Below are 17,811 nucleotides of genomic sequence, written 5' to 3'. Positions count from 1 at the left end.
AAGCTTTAGCTTTGGCTGTCCAGGCATGATGGGAATTGTAGTTTTAAAACAGCGGGAGGGCCTGAGTTTGACACGTCTGACATAGAAGCTGTAGACACAAAACAGTGGGATATATAGTATAGCTAGAATATATGCAGATGTGGTTGTATTTTTTTTTTTTTATGTAAGGATGCAATAAAAAATTGGTTACAAATGTGTGCATACCCTTTAAGATCTCTCTGCATGGAACTAAATGACCAAGCTCAAACCAAGAACACACATTATGCAACATTTTATAGTGGGTAGTTCGCATTTGTCATATCTCTAAACCCAAGCCATCCCTAGACGGTGACGAAAGATTCTTTGAAAACATTGTCCCAGTGCTCCGATGGCCCTTTGCTTTACAGAATTAATCCTCCTATGACCTTCAAGGGAGTTTTCCTTTAGGTTTATTTTTTGTTTTCTACAGGCTGAGCTGCAAACTTAGGAGTTAGTTAAGTTTTTGTTTTTAATACTGGAAATTTTTGAAAACCACTGCATAAGGATGGTCCATGTAGTGGCAATATACTACAAAGCAAAGGTCAAAAGATTACTGCATCGTCACCACCATATTGAATTTTTGTATTTTTTTTGTGCAGATTATACATTAATGGTAGCTTCACATATAACGTATCACAGTGTATTTTTTTTTTTTGCTGCGGATCCTCAGCAGATTTGATCTAAATAACTGAACAAAGCAACAAATCTGCTGTGGATCCTGTACGTGTGAATGCACCCTAAGAGTTTAAATTTTTTTTTTATAGTAAAAATTAAATTTAGGCCCCCTATGAGCAGTTTCCTGGCTCCACAACCATATGTAACGATGGCCCAGTGCCCCCATCTTATTTATAGGAATTTAGTAGATTTTTCCTATTTTTTTCCCCCTCATTCTCTCCATGCATTAAAACAGGGATGGGTAAACTCTGGCCTTCCAGTTGCCGCAGAAGTACAATTCCCATCATGCCTGAACAGCCAGAGCTTTAGCTATAGCATGATGGGAATAGCAGCCTTGCAACAGCTGAATGGCTGAAGGTTCCTCATCCCACCACCAATCCGAAATCGGCCACTTCTCCCCATAGCAGTCACTTTGGACTTGCCCTGTAATATATAAGTTCATGGTCACATTCATGGTCGTAATGTCTTGTCTCAGACACCGTATACAGTACATATGCATTCTCGTTTCGGGTAAAGGCTACATTGGCCGTTGGGACCTTTGAACCTGGTTTAGGTGTAATTGGCAGCAATTCCCATGCCAATTCTCTTTGCTTTAAATAGCCATAAATGTATAAATCTGCATCATAAGAAAAGCGAAATACCTTTAAAATTTAGCTGGGAAAAAAAAACCTTCTCGAACAATTGCATTTTTTTGCCTTCTGCGCTTTGTATCGAGTTAGCAACAATGGCCAAATATCAGTCATTAATCTAATGAATTGCTTCTATGGCCAGTCACACTCTTAACATCTCATACCCATTGCAAATGATCTTGGCCCATGCCTGCAATTTGATAGAAGCGGTTGATGTAACGCAGAGTGTGGGAGGTGATACCAGTCTCAAAAAAGCAACTGTGATTTGTGTTTAACAAATAAAATAGCCATAATGTTGCCAGGGGATAGGGCCACCAACACACTTGAACTCACCTGATGGGCCACAGTGTACCGTATGGGGCCCCAAAGATGCCCATTAAGCCTGCACAGCTACTAGATGCTCATTTTGAGGGGGGGGGGGGGGGGGGGGGAGTAATTCCCTGCCGCCTAATGATCACTGAGATCTAGTTGTTCACTGCTAATTTCTATGTTATTGGTAAACTTAGTGTGAGCGGCACGCACGCAGCTATCCGCCTCATTTCTGGCCCTTATTATCTGCTAAAGATACTATTCAGAGACGTGATGGGAATGGATTGTTCTACATCAAGGGGAGGGGGTGTAGGGGGTGCCGGACCTGCGTGTCGCATCCCAAGTGCTGATTATCGCCACTCAGGTCACCGAGGGGTTAATGGGACCCTCCTATGTAATGGGGTGGGTTGGATGGGGAGGGGGGTCTGTCAGAAGGTTTGCTGTTTTGCCTCTTAATTTGAGTCATTACTTAGAAAGTGAAGGTAGGATCATCTCGGCAGCACTGGGGAAGAGATGGCTCTTGAGGAAATGACTTAAATGCTTCTTCTTAATTAAAGGACTCAGGTTGTCCCTGTCATTAGGACATTGTTATCAAATACACAGATACCAGAGGGAGGAGGAGGAGGAGGAAGAAGAAGAGGCGCACATGTATCGCCTCATGAATGTGAATGATGAAATAAAAGACCTGTAAGCTGGGGAATTAGCTATTAACTGGAAGGAACAGCTAGAGGGCTGTCATTTACACAAAAATAATCAAAAATGAACTTCTATCTGTATTTCTATTTTTCATCTGTATCTATCTATCTATCTATCTCCTATCTATCTATCTATCTATCTATCTATCTGTCTATCTATCTATCTATCTATCTATCTATCTAATCATTAAGATTATATTAATCTACCTATCTGTTTCTATCTTTCTATCCCTCTGTTTTACATCATCAATGTCATTTTTTCTTATATCTGTCATCTACAGTATGCCATATCTATCTATCTATCTATCTATCTATCTATCTATCTATCTATCTATCTATCTCCTATCTATCTATCTATCTATCTATTATCTATCTATCTATCTCCTATCTATCTATCTATCTATCTATTTATCTATCTATCTACCTATCTATCTATCTCCTATCTATCTATCTATCTATCTATCTATCTATCATATCTATCTATCTATCTATCTATCTATCTCCTATCTATCTATCTATCTCCTATCTATCTATCTATCTATCTCCTATCTATCTATCATCTATCTATCTATCTATCTATTTCTCTCTCTATTATCTATCTCATATCTATTTATCTATCTATCTTACAAGTACAGTATGTCCTGTTTATCCATCTTCCTACCTATCATTAACCATATATATATATAATCACTAAAGTATTATGTTTGTTGACTCTTTAAATATAATATAAAAATAATAAGTCAAATAATACCAAAAATAGATATATTTGTTCTTACCAGTGTAGCAGTGCCCCCCATCAGGGCTCTTTCATATATGTCTTGTAAATAGTAGCGGGATTAGTGACTATGTTTCCTTTTTATTGTCATATAATTGTCCATTATTCTTCTGTACATAAGATTTTTTTTTTTTAATTTACACAAATGTATAAATCATATTCTGTCATTTTTACATTTTAAAATATAGGTTAAAACATAAAATATTAAAAAGAAGCTAAATTGTTTTTTTTTTATGTAAAGTTTTTTTTTTTCCTACTTTACAAACCTGAATCAGAGCTGTTGAAGTCTAAAAATGCTTAATGGGGAATTATCACATGTTTAGAGCTTGTGGCCTCTGAGGGTTCAGGTGACAAATCTCTTGATGAAGGATCCAGCCATTAAATACTCGCTTGTGTCACAGTGATTTCATCAACAGAAATGTGGACCAGTTTATATCAGTTCTGCGCAGTCCTAGATATCTCCTTCATGGAACAAGAGGCCGAAACGTTGTCGTGTAATTTTCTCACATGTTTCTTTAAGTCAAAGTTCCTGCAAAAGCCCTTTCCACAGGTCCCACAAGTAAAAGGCTTCTTGTCATTGTGAGTGTGCATATGAAAGGTCAGGTTATAGATCTGATGGAAAGCCTTGTTGCAAATTGTGCATTTATATTGCTTCTCCCCACTGTGGGTTAATTTGTGATTTTTATAATTTCCTACAAATTAAAAAAAAAAAAAAAAAAAAAGGTAAATACAAAATAATGCTTTCCACTGAAAACATTTTTTAGCAGTACATTTATATTCGATTTATTTTTGTATACATTTTTATAAGAAATCAACTGAGAGCGCTCATAGTTTCATATCTGGAAACACTACATAAAGTACAGAGTTCATTAGGATTTCACCCACAAGTCGGTCAAAACTTGTCAAACTTATTCTACATCAAGATAATTGAACATGTAACTGTCAAATTAAAAAATTAGGGAAAGGTCAAGTTTCTGACCCGGAGAAATTGGGAAAGAAAAAAACCTGGTAAGAAATGGCACATCCTTCCTACATTCATGTAGTTAATACTGGCAGCAAAATATGTTGGGTGCAACCAGGCAGAAAATATACAGGATACAGAAGGAATTTAGATTTTGACATGAGAATATTTTTTTTTCTTCTGAAATATATTTTGGGCTAATATAGCTTTATTGAGAAAAATTATATATATATATATATATATATATATATATATATATATATATACACACACAAACACACACATGTATATATATATATATATATATATATATATATATATATATATCATATAATACCCATGTGTCATATGGGTATACAAATTCTAATATAGAAGAGTACAATAATAAATAACAATACTAATAGCTCATTAATTCCCCAATGTATAAATATATACAAATATAAATAAAAATGAAGGTTTACTAAACAATATATATTGGTTACATATACATAGTAATAAAAATAAACAATAATTGAAATCTATATAAAAGAAATAAAGAGTTGCTCTTGCAGTAAACTTGGATTATTATTATTTTTTTTTACCTTTTTGGTGAAATCCTTTGCCACAAAATTCGCATACAAAAGGTTTATAACCTGCATGAATTCTGATGTGGGTGTTTAAGGTAGAACTTCTGTTGAAGGCTTTTCCACACTGGTTACACTTATGAGGTTTTTCCTAAAATTAGGAATAATCAAATGTTAGCCAATCACAATAGATTTTGATAGATAGATAGATAGATAGATAGATAGAGATTTAAATATATTCCAGATAGATAGATAATAGATAGATAGATAGATAGATAGATAGGAGATAGATAGAAGATAGATAGATAATAGATAGATAGATAGATAGATAGATAGATAGATAGATAGATAGATAGACAGATAAATAGAGATAAAACTGTAGGCTACCTGTGTGTGAATGATTTTGTGTCTGCACAGGGTACTCGCTTGCCTAAATCCCTTGCCACAAACTTTGCAGACAAAAGGTCTGGCCCCCGTATGAACTGGCATGTGTCTGGTCAGATTGTAATGTGCATTGAAAACCTGGGAAGAAATATTCAGAACGAAAACGAATTAAACGAACGTTAGTTAAAAACAAAACAAACAAACGTTTATTTTCATTCAAACTCAAAAGTATTTTTTTTTTAAAATAAGCCTTCATCCTATTAATAATCCCAGTAACCCTCGCCCATTCTCTGCTTCTGTGCTGCAGACTCTTCCTTTTTGCTTTTACGGAGCTACAAGTTGCAGGCAGCACGATGCGGTTAGGGCATGCTGTGACTTCTAGTCCATCCTGTTCTTCTCATCATCATCATCATAACAATGTATTTCTTTATTAGCTTTTTTTTTTTTTTTTTTGGTTCAGAACTAATCATCTAACCCTTACCCGTCTGTCATATTCTATTCTATTTATAAATATTTATAATAGAAAAGGAAACCGTTAATTACAATATAAAATAGAATATTATAAAACAGCTAAAATAAAATAATAATAATAATAATAATAGAAAATTATATATATACATATATATATATATATATATATATATATATATATATATATATATATATATATATATATATATATATGTATATATCAGGTTCAGCAAAGAGAATAGTCGCTTACCTTGCCGCAAACCTCGCAGGTGAAGATCTTGGGTTTGCCATCTATAGGGTTGGCAGTAAGTTTGCTGTGGCTCTTCGGGTTCCTCTCCACGGCCAGGGCGGTGTTTTCCTTCATCACCTGGTCCAGCTGGCCTGGTAGACGCTCCTTGTGTGGGTATTGAGGAAGAGGGTACTTGTCTGGGCAAAGGCTGGAGATCTTAGCATTTTCCAATAAGTAGAGTTTATGGTGGGCACTTAGTGTCGCCTGGGACTGGGCATTTAATATGCTAGATGGAATCAGCTGTCCATTGAGGATTTCTGAGGGGTTGTAGGCAGAGTCCAGGTAGTTGAAGTAATAGAGGGGTCCATTAGTGCCAGGTGGCATCCCTACTGTTTGGTTGATGACCTGAGGTTTGATCACCCTACTGCTGGGCACCACCGAGTGGCCCATGCTGAGCTCGTTCTTGCAGCACATGCCACAGTTCGCTTTGCACAGTCCAGCAGAGGAGTGACACACAGGAGCCCTTAGACTGTTCTTCCAGAGCTCCGAATAATTCAGCAGGGTCTTGGAGTGGACATCATAGCCCAAGGACTGCACTGGGATCATGCATGGGATAGGAGAACAAAGGTTCAGGATCTTCTTAGCATCGCTCTCCAGTCCTTGATTCTGGTCAAAAATGGAAGGTTTAGGCTCTGAAGACTTCGCCATAATTCGTTCAATGGAGAAGGCGAGTGATTTGGAGGTGCTGGATGCCCCATTTCTTGCTTCCAGTCGCTGGCAGGAGGACATGACTGAGGGGAAGCATGAAGCAGCAGAGCTTGCCATCTCTGCAAGAACTTCTCTGAGCTCAGCAGCCAACTGGAAGTCACCCTGCTCTTCTCCCTCTTCTCCCTCTCTCTCTCTTTCTCTGCATTCCAAGGAAGCCAGAGGAGAAATCAATTTAATAAGCAACTTGCTCATGTCATGTCATCTATTTACATTCAAATGAACAAACCCCCCTGAACAATGACACCCAGGGATACCAGATTAATGCTCATTAAGCAGCTCACACTAAAGTAGCAGGCAAGGTAGGACCTTGTTAGTAAAGCCCAGGAAGCCTGGTGGTGGTTGTGAGGAGGATGATGAGGAGGAGGAGGATGATGATGATGATGATTATCCTCCATCCACACATGTTATTATACAATGCAGGCTGAGCACTTACCTCTAGCACAGCAGCACAGGCTGAGGGCTGCACACTACACACCCTGCTGTCACATCTTGCAGGCAGCACTGAGATCGGTGTCTTCTACACTAATAGCTGACATCACATGAAGTCACAGTCACTCCAAGAAAAATGACAGCTTGTACTAGTACTTACCCCCAGCTCTGAGCAATGGAGGGGCACTGAGGGATGGAGGGGCACTGAGTGATGGAGGGGCACTGAGTGATGGAGGGGCACTGAGGGATGGAGGGGCACTGAGGGATGGAGGGGCACTGAGTGATGGAGGAGCACTGAGGGATGGAGGAGCACTGAGGGATGGAGGGGCACTGAGGGATGGAGGGGCACTGAGCAATGGAGGGGCACTAAACACTCCACACCATACTAAACTTTAATGGGTAGGACCTGCAGCAGCAGCACTGAAGCCCCCACTTATTGCATATTCCAGACCAATTCTATGATAAATGGACAAGAGACAGCACCAGGGGCCACAGAGCAATGTAGTATATGTATTCCTGCTATGGAGGACAGGAGAGCTGCAAATATACTGAGGGATTTCTGTCATTTCATGCATTCAATACAATATCTATCTATCTATCTATCTATCTATCTATCTATCTATCTATCACTTATTATCTATCTATCTATCTATCTATCTATCTATCTATTAATCTATCACTTATTATCTATCTATCTATCTATCTATCTATCTATCTATTTATATATCTTTTTTTCTGGCTATTTTAATATCTATCTCCTATCTATCTATCTATCTATCTAATTATATATCTATCTATCTCATATCTATCTATCTATCTATCTATCTATCTATCTATCTCATATCTATCTATCTATCTATCTATCTCATATCTATCTATCTATCTATCTATCTATCTATCTATCTATCTATCTATCTATTTTTGTATCTAGTTTTATTATCTATCTATCTATCTATCTATCTATCTATCTATCTAATATTCATGCATTATTACCATTGTTCCTAATAAATAATTTGATATTTTTAAAAATATTAATAATAGAAAATCTAATTTTCTAGGATTTAGAATCCATTGTAGTAAACATTTAAAGAAAAACAAAAAACAAAGCCATAGCTATATAATCCGATTTTATATTAAATTATTATACTCTCTCTTTCTCTCTCTCTCTATTAAATGTATATTGTTGTAACTTATCTATGTCCTATAGACATGTTATAGCTGTGAAGGCTTCCTATCATCACCATCACCATAACTTTGTGCAGGAGTCTGGCATTACACTTGTAATAATTGAATCTTGGGTCTTGTGGATGAAGAGGCAGCAGAATGACCCCGGGCCTCAGATGGAGAATTGAGAATTGCCCCATTTCCACCTGTTTAACAAGCAGCCCCTTCTCTTTGGATCTTATTAAATGTTTTTTTCCTTGGAAGACTATTGAGGGAAGAAGCAATTTTCCATTCTGCAGTCCTTTCACTGCAGCCACTAAGGCTTCTCTGCATGGGAGCAGGTTTTGTGTTGTTCTAAAATAGAGAGGGATTACCAGAAAGGGGTGTGTGGATGGAGGGGAGGGGGATCAGCCTGCTGGAGAGAGGTAACAGGCAATCAAAAGGCCCCTTCTCTAAAAAGAAAGTTTGTAGGAATTCACTGGAGCAAGAGGAGGGGGCTTGTCTTCCTCCTCAATTGCACAGCCCCCCTTCCTATTCTAATTGGGGGTGCTGTGTTTGCAGACCATCTCACCTATCCTGTACAACAGTCTATGGCAATGTGATCACTGTCCTCAGCAGATCCCCGATTCATCTCATAAGAGGGTCTTGTATTTTCCTCTTTTTCTTCATTCTCTTTGTTCCATGTAAAATCCCGGGACAATGAGAATTAAAGAGAGAATTATAGAGAGAATTATAGAGAGAATCGAGATGAATGGAAGTCAGGTAAATGCATAGGGGGGCAATGACTGGTCATCCTTTATACAGTACCTGCCACATTACAGTCATTAACATAGCTGTAGTACCGATATATATATATATATATATATATATATATATATATATATATATATATATATACACACACGCCCGGGCAGAGATAGAAAACGATACAGAAATATACTGCAGCGTGTTATGTCATTGCACTTATTATGTTATTATGTTTCTATCTTTCTATTTTCTATCTCCTATCTATTTATCTGTCAGTCAGTCAGTCTTTCTAACTGGGTGGAATGACACTTGCATTTTTGATGCAGTATTTGGAGCCTTGTCAGAAATTGATCCTGCAGGGATTGAAGGTATGTAGGAAAGTATTGTCTTTTAGTGTTTCTCCATGTATAACTCCAAATACCGCATTAAAACAGCACATGTAAACAAATAGTGACATGTGTAACTATCAATCTATTATCTATCTATGTATCTATCTATCTATCTATCTATCTATCTGTCTATCTATCTATCCATTTAGTATCTATCTATCTATCTATTTATCTCCTATCTATCAATCTATCTATCTATCTTCTATCTATCTATCTATCTATCTATCTATCTATCTATCTATCTATCCATTTAGTATCTATCTATCTATCTATCTATCTATCTATCTATCTATCTATCTATCTCCTATCTATCTATCCATGTAGTATCTATCCATCTATCTATCTATCTATTATCTATCTATCTATCTATCTATTATCTATCTATCGATCTAGTATCTATCTATCTATCTATCTATCTATCTATCTATTGTCTATCTATTGTCTATCTATTGTCTATCTATCTATCTATCTATTGTCTATGTATTGTCTATCTATTATCTATCTATCTATCTATCTATCTATCTATCTATCTATCTATCATCTATCTATCTATCTATCTATCTATCTATCTCCACACATATTTATGACTTTTTGACTATCTATATTCTTTCTATCTAATCGTTCAGTTATGGTTCCCTCATACATGTGCGACTATTACCTCTTGCTGACATATCTCCTTCCTTCCTTGCAGAATGTACATAATGTGCATTATTATATCACATATACTGTCCCTGTATTATCTCCCCCTCCATGTGATGCCCTGCACATCCTCTAGCTGTATCCTAGACCTTCCTGCAAAGAAGAAAATACCTACTGGAAATCGGGGACCCCTAATGTGTGTAGGATATTTGTTACCTTTGTAGTATTATTCGAGGGGTTGAGTTTTTAGTTACTGTAATGTAATGTTAATGTAAAGCAGAATATTTTCCTGTATGGTGACTACAGAGCAATAGTTATGATGACATGTCAGCAGGAACATAGATCTTAATTGGAAGAGTTAATGTACACTTGACATAACACGTAAGTATAAGCATTGGCTTGTATTTTTTGTTATGTTGCCTATTATTTAGAACTTTTAGTACGAAGCCTCTTAAAGTGAATGTCTACCTTTTAGCGCCACATATTGTAGGTCAAACTAATTTTATTTTACTAAAAGAGTTTGTCCAGACCCTTAATTTTCTGCAATTTGTTGAATATCAATAAAATAAGTCATACTCCCCTTACCAATACCCTGCTTCTGCTGCCAATGCTCCAGCCAGTCTCTACATCCACAAACATATGAGTTCTGCAACCACTGTCTGACTGGTTATAGTCTATCTGTCTATCTATGTCAATGGGGGTAGGGAAGTAGATACTGTACCTGCAGAGGACTTGGGAGGCATTATGGGACTGGGGACTAATTACTTTACCACATTCAGAGCTGTTACCCCCTCCCCCCCCACACACACACTCACAATCAAACACACACTCACACTATAACAAAAAAAAAAAGCAAACAAAACAAAAACCATAGACATGTTTCCATAACTTGAGGTTATGAATACTGAGCAGTAGTTCATTGTGTAAACTCCCCCTAGTGGTGGCTTCAGTCACTTTTATAATAGAATTATATGTCTATATATGATATTTTAGAGCTTCATTGTGAAAAAGAAGTTCTCTACAATTCTTTATTTACATATATATATATATATATATATATATATATATATATATATATATATATATATATAAAGAACTGGCACAGAAAAGAGAATTTATTTATAAAATAAATGGTTTTCCAAAGCTGAGTTTCATGTTATCATAGACATGGAAAAAATTATGGCTATAATTTATCTTTATAGTCACAGACAGGAGTCTTGTAAAAGATTCACATACCAGGTACTAAGAATACCCACTATACAGACTGAGCTTGAGGGGTACCAACAGCACACAGAATTTTTGCAAAAGTAAAGTGTTGAGAGCAATAGTAAATGACAAACTCTTTTTCTTGCAGTTGTCTCTACATTGGTAGGCTATGTTTCCATCTCAGGAACATATCGGGGAAAGCGGCCGTCTTGTAACATAGACAGATGCTAATAATTATCGGGATGATTATTAGCAGCCGGCCTGATATATTCCCGAAGTGAAAAAACATAGCCAAACACCTACTGTGTTGAGGATTTCCAATCCATTGGCTATGTTCACACATAGTATTTCTGTCAGCCTTTTTTCAACCAAAGCCAGAACTGGGTTGAAAACACAAAAAATGTGCAAGTCGTTCCATTATAATTTTGCCCTTTTAGTTCCACTCCTGGTTTTGGTTGAAAAAAAAAAAAATGACCAAAAGACTGACGGAAATACTATGTGTGAACATAGCCATTGCCTGTCTGTGTCAAACAGATTATGAAATATTAGTATACCAGTGCGGGATCAGAAACTGGCAGTTTAAGGTAGGTTCACACACAGATTGGTTGCAGAACTTTGCTTCCTCTCCATTCATCTGAATGGGATTGCTTTGGAGGGAAGTACACAGTTCTGCATCTCATCTGCTGCATGTGAATTCATTCTAAAGATACACATGGCTAATATGCTGTGCACACTGTGCACAGCATTGTGCTCAGCCATCACCTGCACTGATTCAGTTTGAAAAGAGACAAGGACAGTTGGGTAATAATATCCATTAAAAGGTATGGATTACTGCGGTAGACAGTGCACAGGTATTTCTTATTTTCTCCATGTCAGGGAGCTGGACCAGAGCTGGGCTGTTTGCTTGTAGTACATACACAGGACTTTCTTTTCCTTACTTCTCTGGCCAATCACAGTACAGCATTTACTCCTTTTTTTGCTGTGCCATAACATTGTGTTAGTAAAAGACGACACCAAAAAGATATGTACAGATGTTGCGTCAGGGATCATGTTAACCCCGGCTACATCTGTACCTACTGTATAAACAAAGGGTGAACTCAAAATCATATGAATATAAAATGGTCAGGGGAGGGGGTCACTGATACCCCACACGTTCTATCACAGGAGTGACTTCACCCCATGAGTAAGTAACCAGATTTTAGTGTACCTGCAGGTGTGTGCCCCTTGCTCTTTTTTTTGGTAAGTAAAAGTGCATTGGGCTGAACAGGCTCACACCGTGCATGTATAGACATAAAGTGGATAGAGATGGGGTTACCAATGCACTGGCTTTGCAATGTGTTATGTAAGCAGGAATTAAAGAAACAGCAAAATCACAGCAAGGAATGGTTTAACCCCTTACCGACCCATAATTTACCTGGTACTGTACATCATGGAGCCATTGGGGGGTATAGGGAAGGCTCACCCCTTGAGCCCTCTCTGTATTGTGCTGCTTGCAGCTGCTATCAGCAGCCTGGGTCTGCGGCTATTAGCCATGCGGCCTGATTGTCCATGCCAGCTAATTAACCAGTTAAATGCTGCTGTCAAAACTGACAATAAATGAAATAAATAAACATATTTGCTATTGCTGCATGTGCAATTGTCTGAACCTTTAATTTATCATATCCCTGTTCTTGCACGGTAAATGGCGTAAGCACAAAAACCTGCCAAAACACAAAATAACTGATTTTTTTCAAGAAAGTTATATAGATTTGTAATTTACTTCTATTTAAAAAAATCTCCAGTCTTCCAGTACTTAGCAGCTGCTGCATGTTCTACAGGAAGTGGTGTATACTTTGCAGTCTTACACAGTGCTATCGGCTGCCATCTCTGTCTGAGACAGGAGCTGTCCAGAGCAGTAGAGGTTTTTTTTATGGGGATTTGCTGCTGCTCTAGAAAGTTCCTGACATGGACAGAGTTGGCAGAAGATAGCATTGTGTCATAAAGAGAAAACACAATTTCCTGCAGGACATACAGCAGCCTATAAGTACTGGAAGACATGAGCTTTTTGAATAGAAGTAAATTACAAATCTTTATAATTTTCTAAAACCATTTGATTTGAAAGAAAAAGATTTTCGCCGGAGTACTCCTTTAATGCACATGTATATTATGTCAGTTTTAACACAAGGTAAAGAAGAAAGCCCCACAGATTTATAGCGTATTTTATGGAAAAAGTAAGGCTGGGTTCACACTGCATTTTTGCAGTCTGTTTAAGGTATATGTTTTATGGGGCGAAAATTTGATTAAAACCCTTTTTAACTGAAATGAAGAAATGCATCCACTAATAAACATACAATGAGCAGCAGGTGCTGTCATGTTTGCTGCTGTGACTGTCCCCTTTGATACATGGGTGACAGTATCCCTTTAAGCCTTGATTTACCTTTTATATACAGTGTGGATCATCGGTCATCAACATAAATGGCACAGCTTGCAGATACAAAGCTTAGGCTATCTCTCCCTCCTATACTAAGCACATCCTAAGACCTGCTCCTGTAATTTGTCTTGATCTAGCTGTTGCTAGAAACAGGCTTAGCTTAACAACATATAACAAACAGCAGTTTGTAGCAAAGTGAGACACTAAGTAGCCAGAAATTTTAAGCAGTTTTTCTTTTTCTTCGGGTAAAGAGTTGTTTTTGGTAATGTTTGCACATCGAATAGAGTGAAGTTGTTTGACAAGACAGTGACCATTTCAAATAGATTTAAAATATTCTATGTTCTTTCTTCTGCACCTGACTTTTTGCCTGACTGATGACAGTTTTAAATTTAACATGCAATAAACTACGTTTTAAGGCACACTGAAGGTTCTGTATTATATTTTTTTTTCTCCACAAAATGTTTTTAATCCCATGTCAAGGTACAGAATGCACCCTTCTGCTATTGAATAACATGAGCTCACCTATTCATGTAATTACTATGTTTCAAGGGGGAGTGTATAGAAGGTCAGTACATTGTATGTTATCAACCCTTGTGAAAAGTTTCAAACACATAATGGACCAAGTCACGAGAAAATGTATAGAAAGCCATGAAATGAAAGGTGAGTAGTTCATTCATAGAGGGGCAGAGTTAGAGTATCCCTTGAGCTTTCAATCAACCCCTTTGGCCCTTGGCCAAGTAACTAGCTGAATGTTGGACATGGTGCTCGGTTATAAATAACTTGAGAGTGTTTGTGGTTCTTGCTGGGCTCGTATTGTATAATTGATTCAAGTTCATATTGTGATGTGATTGTGAACTAATCCTGTAGACTGTGTCTGAGAATCTCCTATTGTCCTTTTGTTATTCTGGGGAATTTTGAGGCTTAGAAAAGTTAGAAATAAAAAACACAGTCTGTATGAGACCAAGGCACAAAAACAACTTCCCATATCAGGTTCTGTTGTTAAGTGGGTGTAAAATAAAACAAATAAAAAAAATGATGCCAGTAACCATCACCACTACCACCATGTCTCTCTGGTCAGTGCAAGTTCACATCATGACTGAGATCCAGGTCCTGCCTGCATACTGAGAAAACCCCTCATCATTTCATATGGGCATAGGGTTACATTGGCCAAACATATGGCAAAAGACTGTCCAGTTGGCATCTTTCTGGTAGCCCTTTACCTTAAGGGTAGAAACACACATGTGGTGTAATGCCCCTGGTGATGATGATATTATGTCAGAGGATTGGCTGGTCACTTGCTAGATGGTGAGGTGTGACTCCACTCCGGTGGAATCCCAGAATTCCATAAATAAGGCTGTTTTCACTGGAGTACGTGCTTGCAGCAAGATACACAATTATGACGTTTCTCTTGATAAAGCACTGGATAATACACTTGATAACACTTGTAGACAAATACTTGACCATACAGCAACCAAATCTACAATAGGAATATAGTGTGAGATATAGTTGTGCTGACTGAGTAGCTTGTGAAGTTATTCAAAGAAGCAGAGTAGCAGAGAGGAGGATTTTAGGAGATTCTCAACCCAAGTAGTACTGCTCTCTGCCGGGATGTTGAAGGATGAGGTAGAAGAATACTTAGAGGAAGAAGTAGAGAACACCTGTGCCTGTGTATTGACCTGACAGTCTTCACACCACCTTATGCCCACTAGATTTGGGTGAACCGTCCTAGAGGGTGACACAGGCCCCAGACCTTGTTACCTTGGATGAGTGGAATGCTGAGGGTTCCCTGCCGACAGCCACGCTGTGAGATAGAGTTCCTAGGCTTACTGCAACTTTGCTCTATTTGGATCAGTTCCCAGCTTCTGTGGCTTTTGTGGATACTTTCCTGCTCTGTTACTCTCCTAGTCCACAGCATAGGTGTTGAGGTTGTCTCTGACTTGTCCTTTACTGGAGGGGTTTAACACTGCATAGTGTAGTGTAGCATCACTGAGAAGAAAACTATTAGCTGTGTACTGTTTTGCTTCCTACCCATGCAGGTTTCTGGCTAAGATTGAGGGTACGGGGACCTGGCAGAGGGCCAGGGCCCAGAGAGGACCACTGAAGAGAGCTATCTAACTTTCATCCTTCCTCTACAATGTCCAACACAAAAGACTCCCTGCACATCTTCCACCCATGTGACTTCCTTCCTCCAGGGCATCTAAAGTGCGCTGTGAGTGGGTGAAGAGTGCAAACAGAAGAAGTAAAGAGAGAGGTGATAGGAGAGAAGTACAGATTCCTATTGGTCCACAGATCCATATGACATACTAATAAACAATAACCCTTTACACACTTTAGCTGTGCAGCCTCTGAACATACATATCCAATACAGCGACATCTAGTGGTGAAACTTTATCACTACCTTCATCACCACACAAGTACAATAAGTACGGGCTTTTATGAAGGGTGTATATAATAGTAACACCCATAATAGGACACCACACACACACACAGAATCTGCAGCAGATTTCATACTGCGAATTCGCAATGAAATCAACAACGAATCCATTGCCAGTCATTTTCAATAAGAATACATACTTGCAGCGGCATTGACATCCCACTGTATGTAAGGGACAGCCCCCTTAAAACACCACCGGCCGGTACATACATTACCAACTCCACACTCTGGCTTGCTTTGGGGGTTCCTGACAGGACGTCCCGCTAAGCCAATCAGTTCGCTGCCCCACCACAGCCACTGATTGGCTGAGGGGGACATCCAGACACTGGGAGCCCCTGAAGCAAGCTGGAGCGTTGAGCAGGTAATGTATGTACCGGCCACATATTGACATCCCGCTGTGAGTATGTATTCTCATTGAAAATGAAAGGCAATGCATCCGCAGCGAATATCGATGCAGATTTGTAGCATGAAATCCGCTGCAGATGCAGTTTGTGTGTTATACCCTAAAGGAGAATTTCAGGCAAGTGTAAAAAAACTAGGGCAGGAAAGAGTGATGGGAACAGAATAAGGAAGTGATACTTACCCACCTCTCACAGTCGCCCGCTACGTCCTGTGACGTCACAACGTGGCCCAGCACTGCTTACTCAGCCAGTTAGAGATACCTCTGCAATCCATGACTCCCTGAGTGGGTGGTTACTGCCAGCTTGTGATGACACTGGAACCCGGGAGATAAGAAGACCCGAGGTCGACAGTGAGCTGGTGGCTCTGCAGCTGTACAGGCTTCAGGACAGGTAAATATAATTTCGTTATTATGTTTCCATCCCCCTGGCCACCCTGGAGTTCTCATTTAAAGGTAATCTGTCATGTCTATGTGCTGCTATGACCTGCAGACACAGTTAACTAGCTTTTAATGTCTTTTTACTTCTTGGCTTAAGTGACACAGCCTGGAACTCCTGCTTGCTTGTCCTCACAGCCAGGGCTGTATTACCACTAGGCACCACTAGGTATGGTGGTATTGGTCAGGTATGGTGTGGTGATGTTATCCAGTCACAGTATGGTGGTATTAGTCAGGTCTGGTATGGCAGTGTTATCCATTCACAGTATGGCGGTATTGGTCAGGTCTGGTATGGCTGTGTTATCCAGTCACAGTATGGTGGTATTGTTCAGGTCTGGTGTGGCAGTGTTATCCGGTTACAGTATGGTGGTATTGGTCAGGTCTGGTATGGCAGTGTTATCCAGTCAAAGTATCGCGGTATTGTTCAGGTCTGGTGTGGCAGTGTTATCCGGTCACAGTATGGTGGTATTGGTCAGGTCTGGTATGGCAGTGTTATCCAGTCACAGTATGGCGGTATTGGTCAGGTCTGGTGTGGTGGTGTTATCCAGTCACTGTATGGTGGTATTAGTCAGGTCTGGTATGGCAGTGTTATCAGTGTTATCCATTCACAGTATGGCGGTATTGCTCAGGTCTGGTGTAGCAGTGTTAAATGTGACACCTGGTGCTATTACCTACCAATCTCCCAATCCTGTGGTGAAAGTTCCTTCAGATAATATGCAGACTGAGAGTCTGAGGCTATGTTGACACACCGTAAGTTAAGCAGTAATCACGGCCATTGTTGCAACGGCCGTGATTAGTGTGGAACTTGCATTGTGCTCAAGGCTGAGGGAATCCCGGCCGGAGCGTATACACATAGGCAGAGATGTGTAAAGGGTATAAAATTTAGACTGCCCACAGCAACCAATCACAGTTCCTCTTTCCTTTGACCAGAGCTGGAAGCTGAGCTGTGATTGGTTGCTGTGGGCAGTTTGCACCAGTCTAAATTTTACACCCTTTGATAAATCTCCCCCATAGTATACACTCTGGCCGGGATCCCTAGTGGCGCCACAAGAAACTGATGAGACAGTTTTCTGAGGCCGCT

General features: G+C 39.0%; 1 protein-coding gene across 1 annotated transcript; it reads right to left on the bottom strand.

Annotated features, from left to right (window-relative positions):
* Positions 1–3,536: 3,536 nt before the first annotated feature.
* FEZF2 (FEZ family zinc finger 2) lies at positions 3,537–6,669 on the bottom strand. Its single transcript, XM_069967932.1, has 4 exons — positions 5,731–6,669; positions 5,013–5,147; positions 4,644–4,776; positions 3,537–3,793 (listed from the first exon to the last, which is right to left on the bottom strand). Exons 1-4 carry the CDS (start codon positions 6,667–6,669, stop codon positions 3,537–3,539), a joined length of 1,464 nt encoding a protein of 487 aa, XP_069824033.1.
* Positions 6,670–17,811: the final 11,142 nt, after the last annotated feature.

This window comes from Dendropsophus ebraccatus, chromosome 4 (assembly GCF_027789765.1).
Source record: "Dendropsophus ebraccatus isolate aDenEbr1 chromosome 4, aDenEbr1.pat, whole genome shotgun sequence".
Lineage (NCBI taxonomy): Eukaryota > Metazoa > Chordata > Amphibia > Anura > Hylidae > Dendropsophus > Dendropsophus ebraccatus.
The sequence above is the reverse complement of the archived record's forward strand: the minus strand, read 5'-3'. Positions and strand labels throughout refer to the sequence as shown.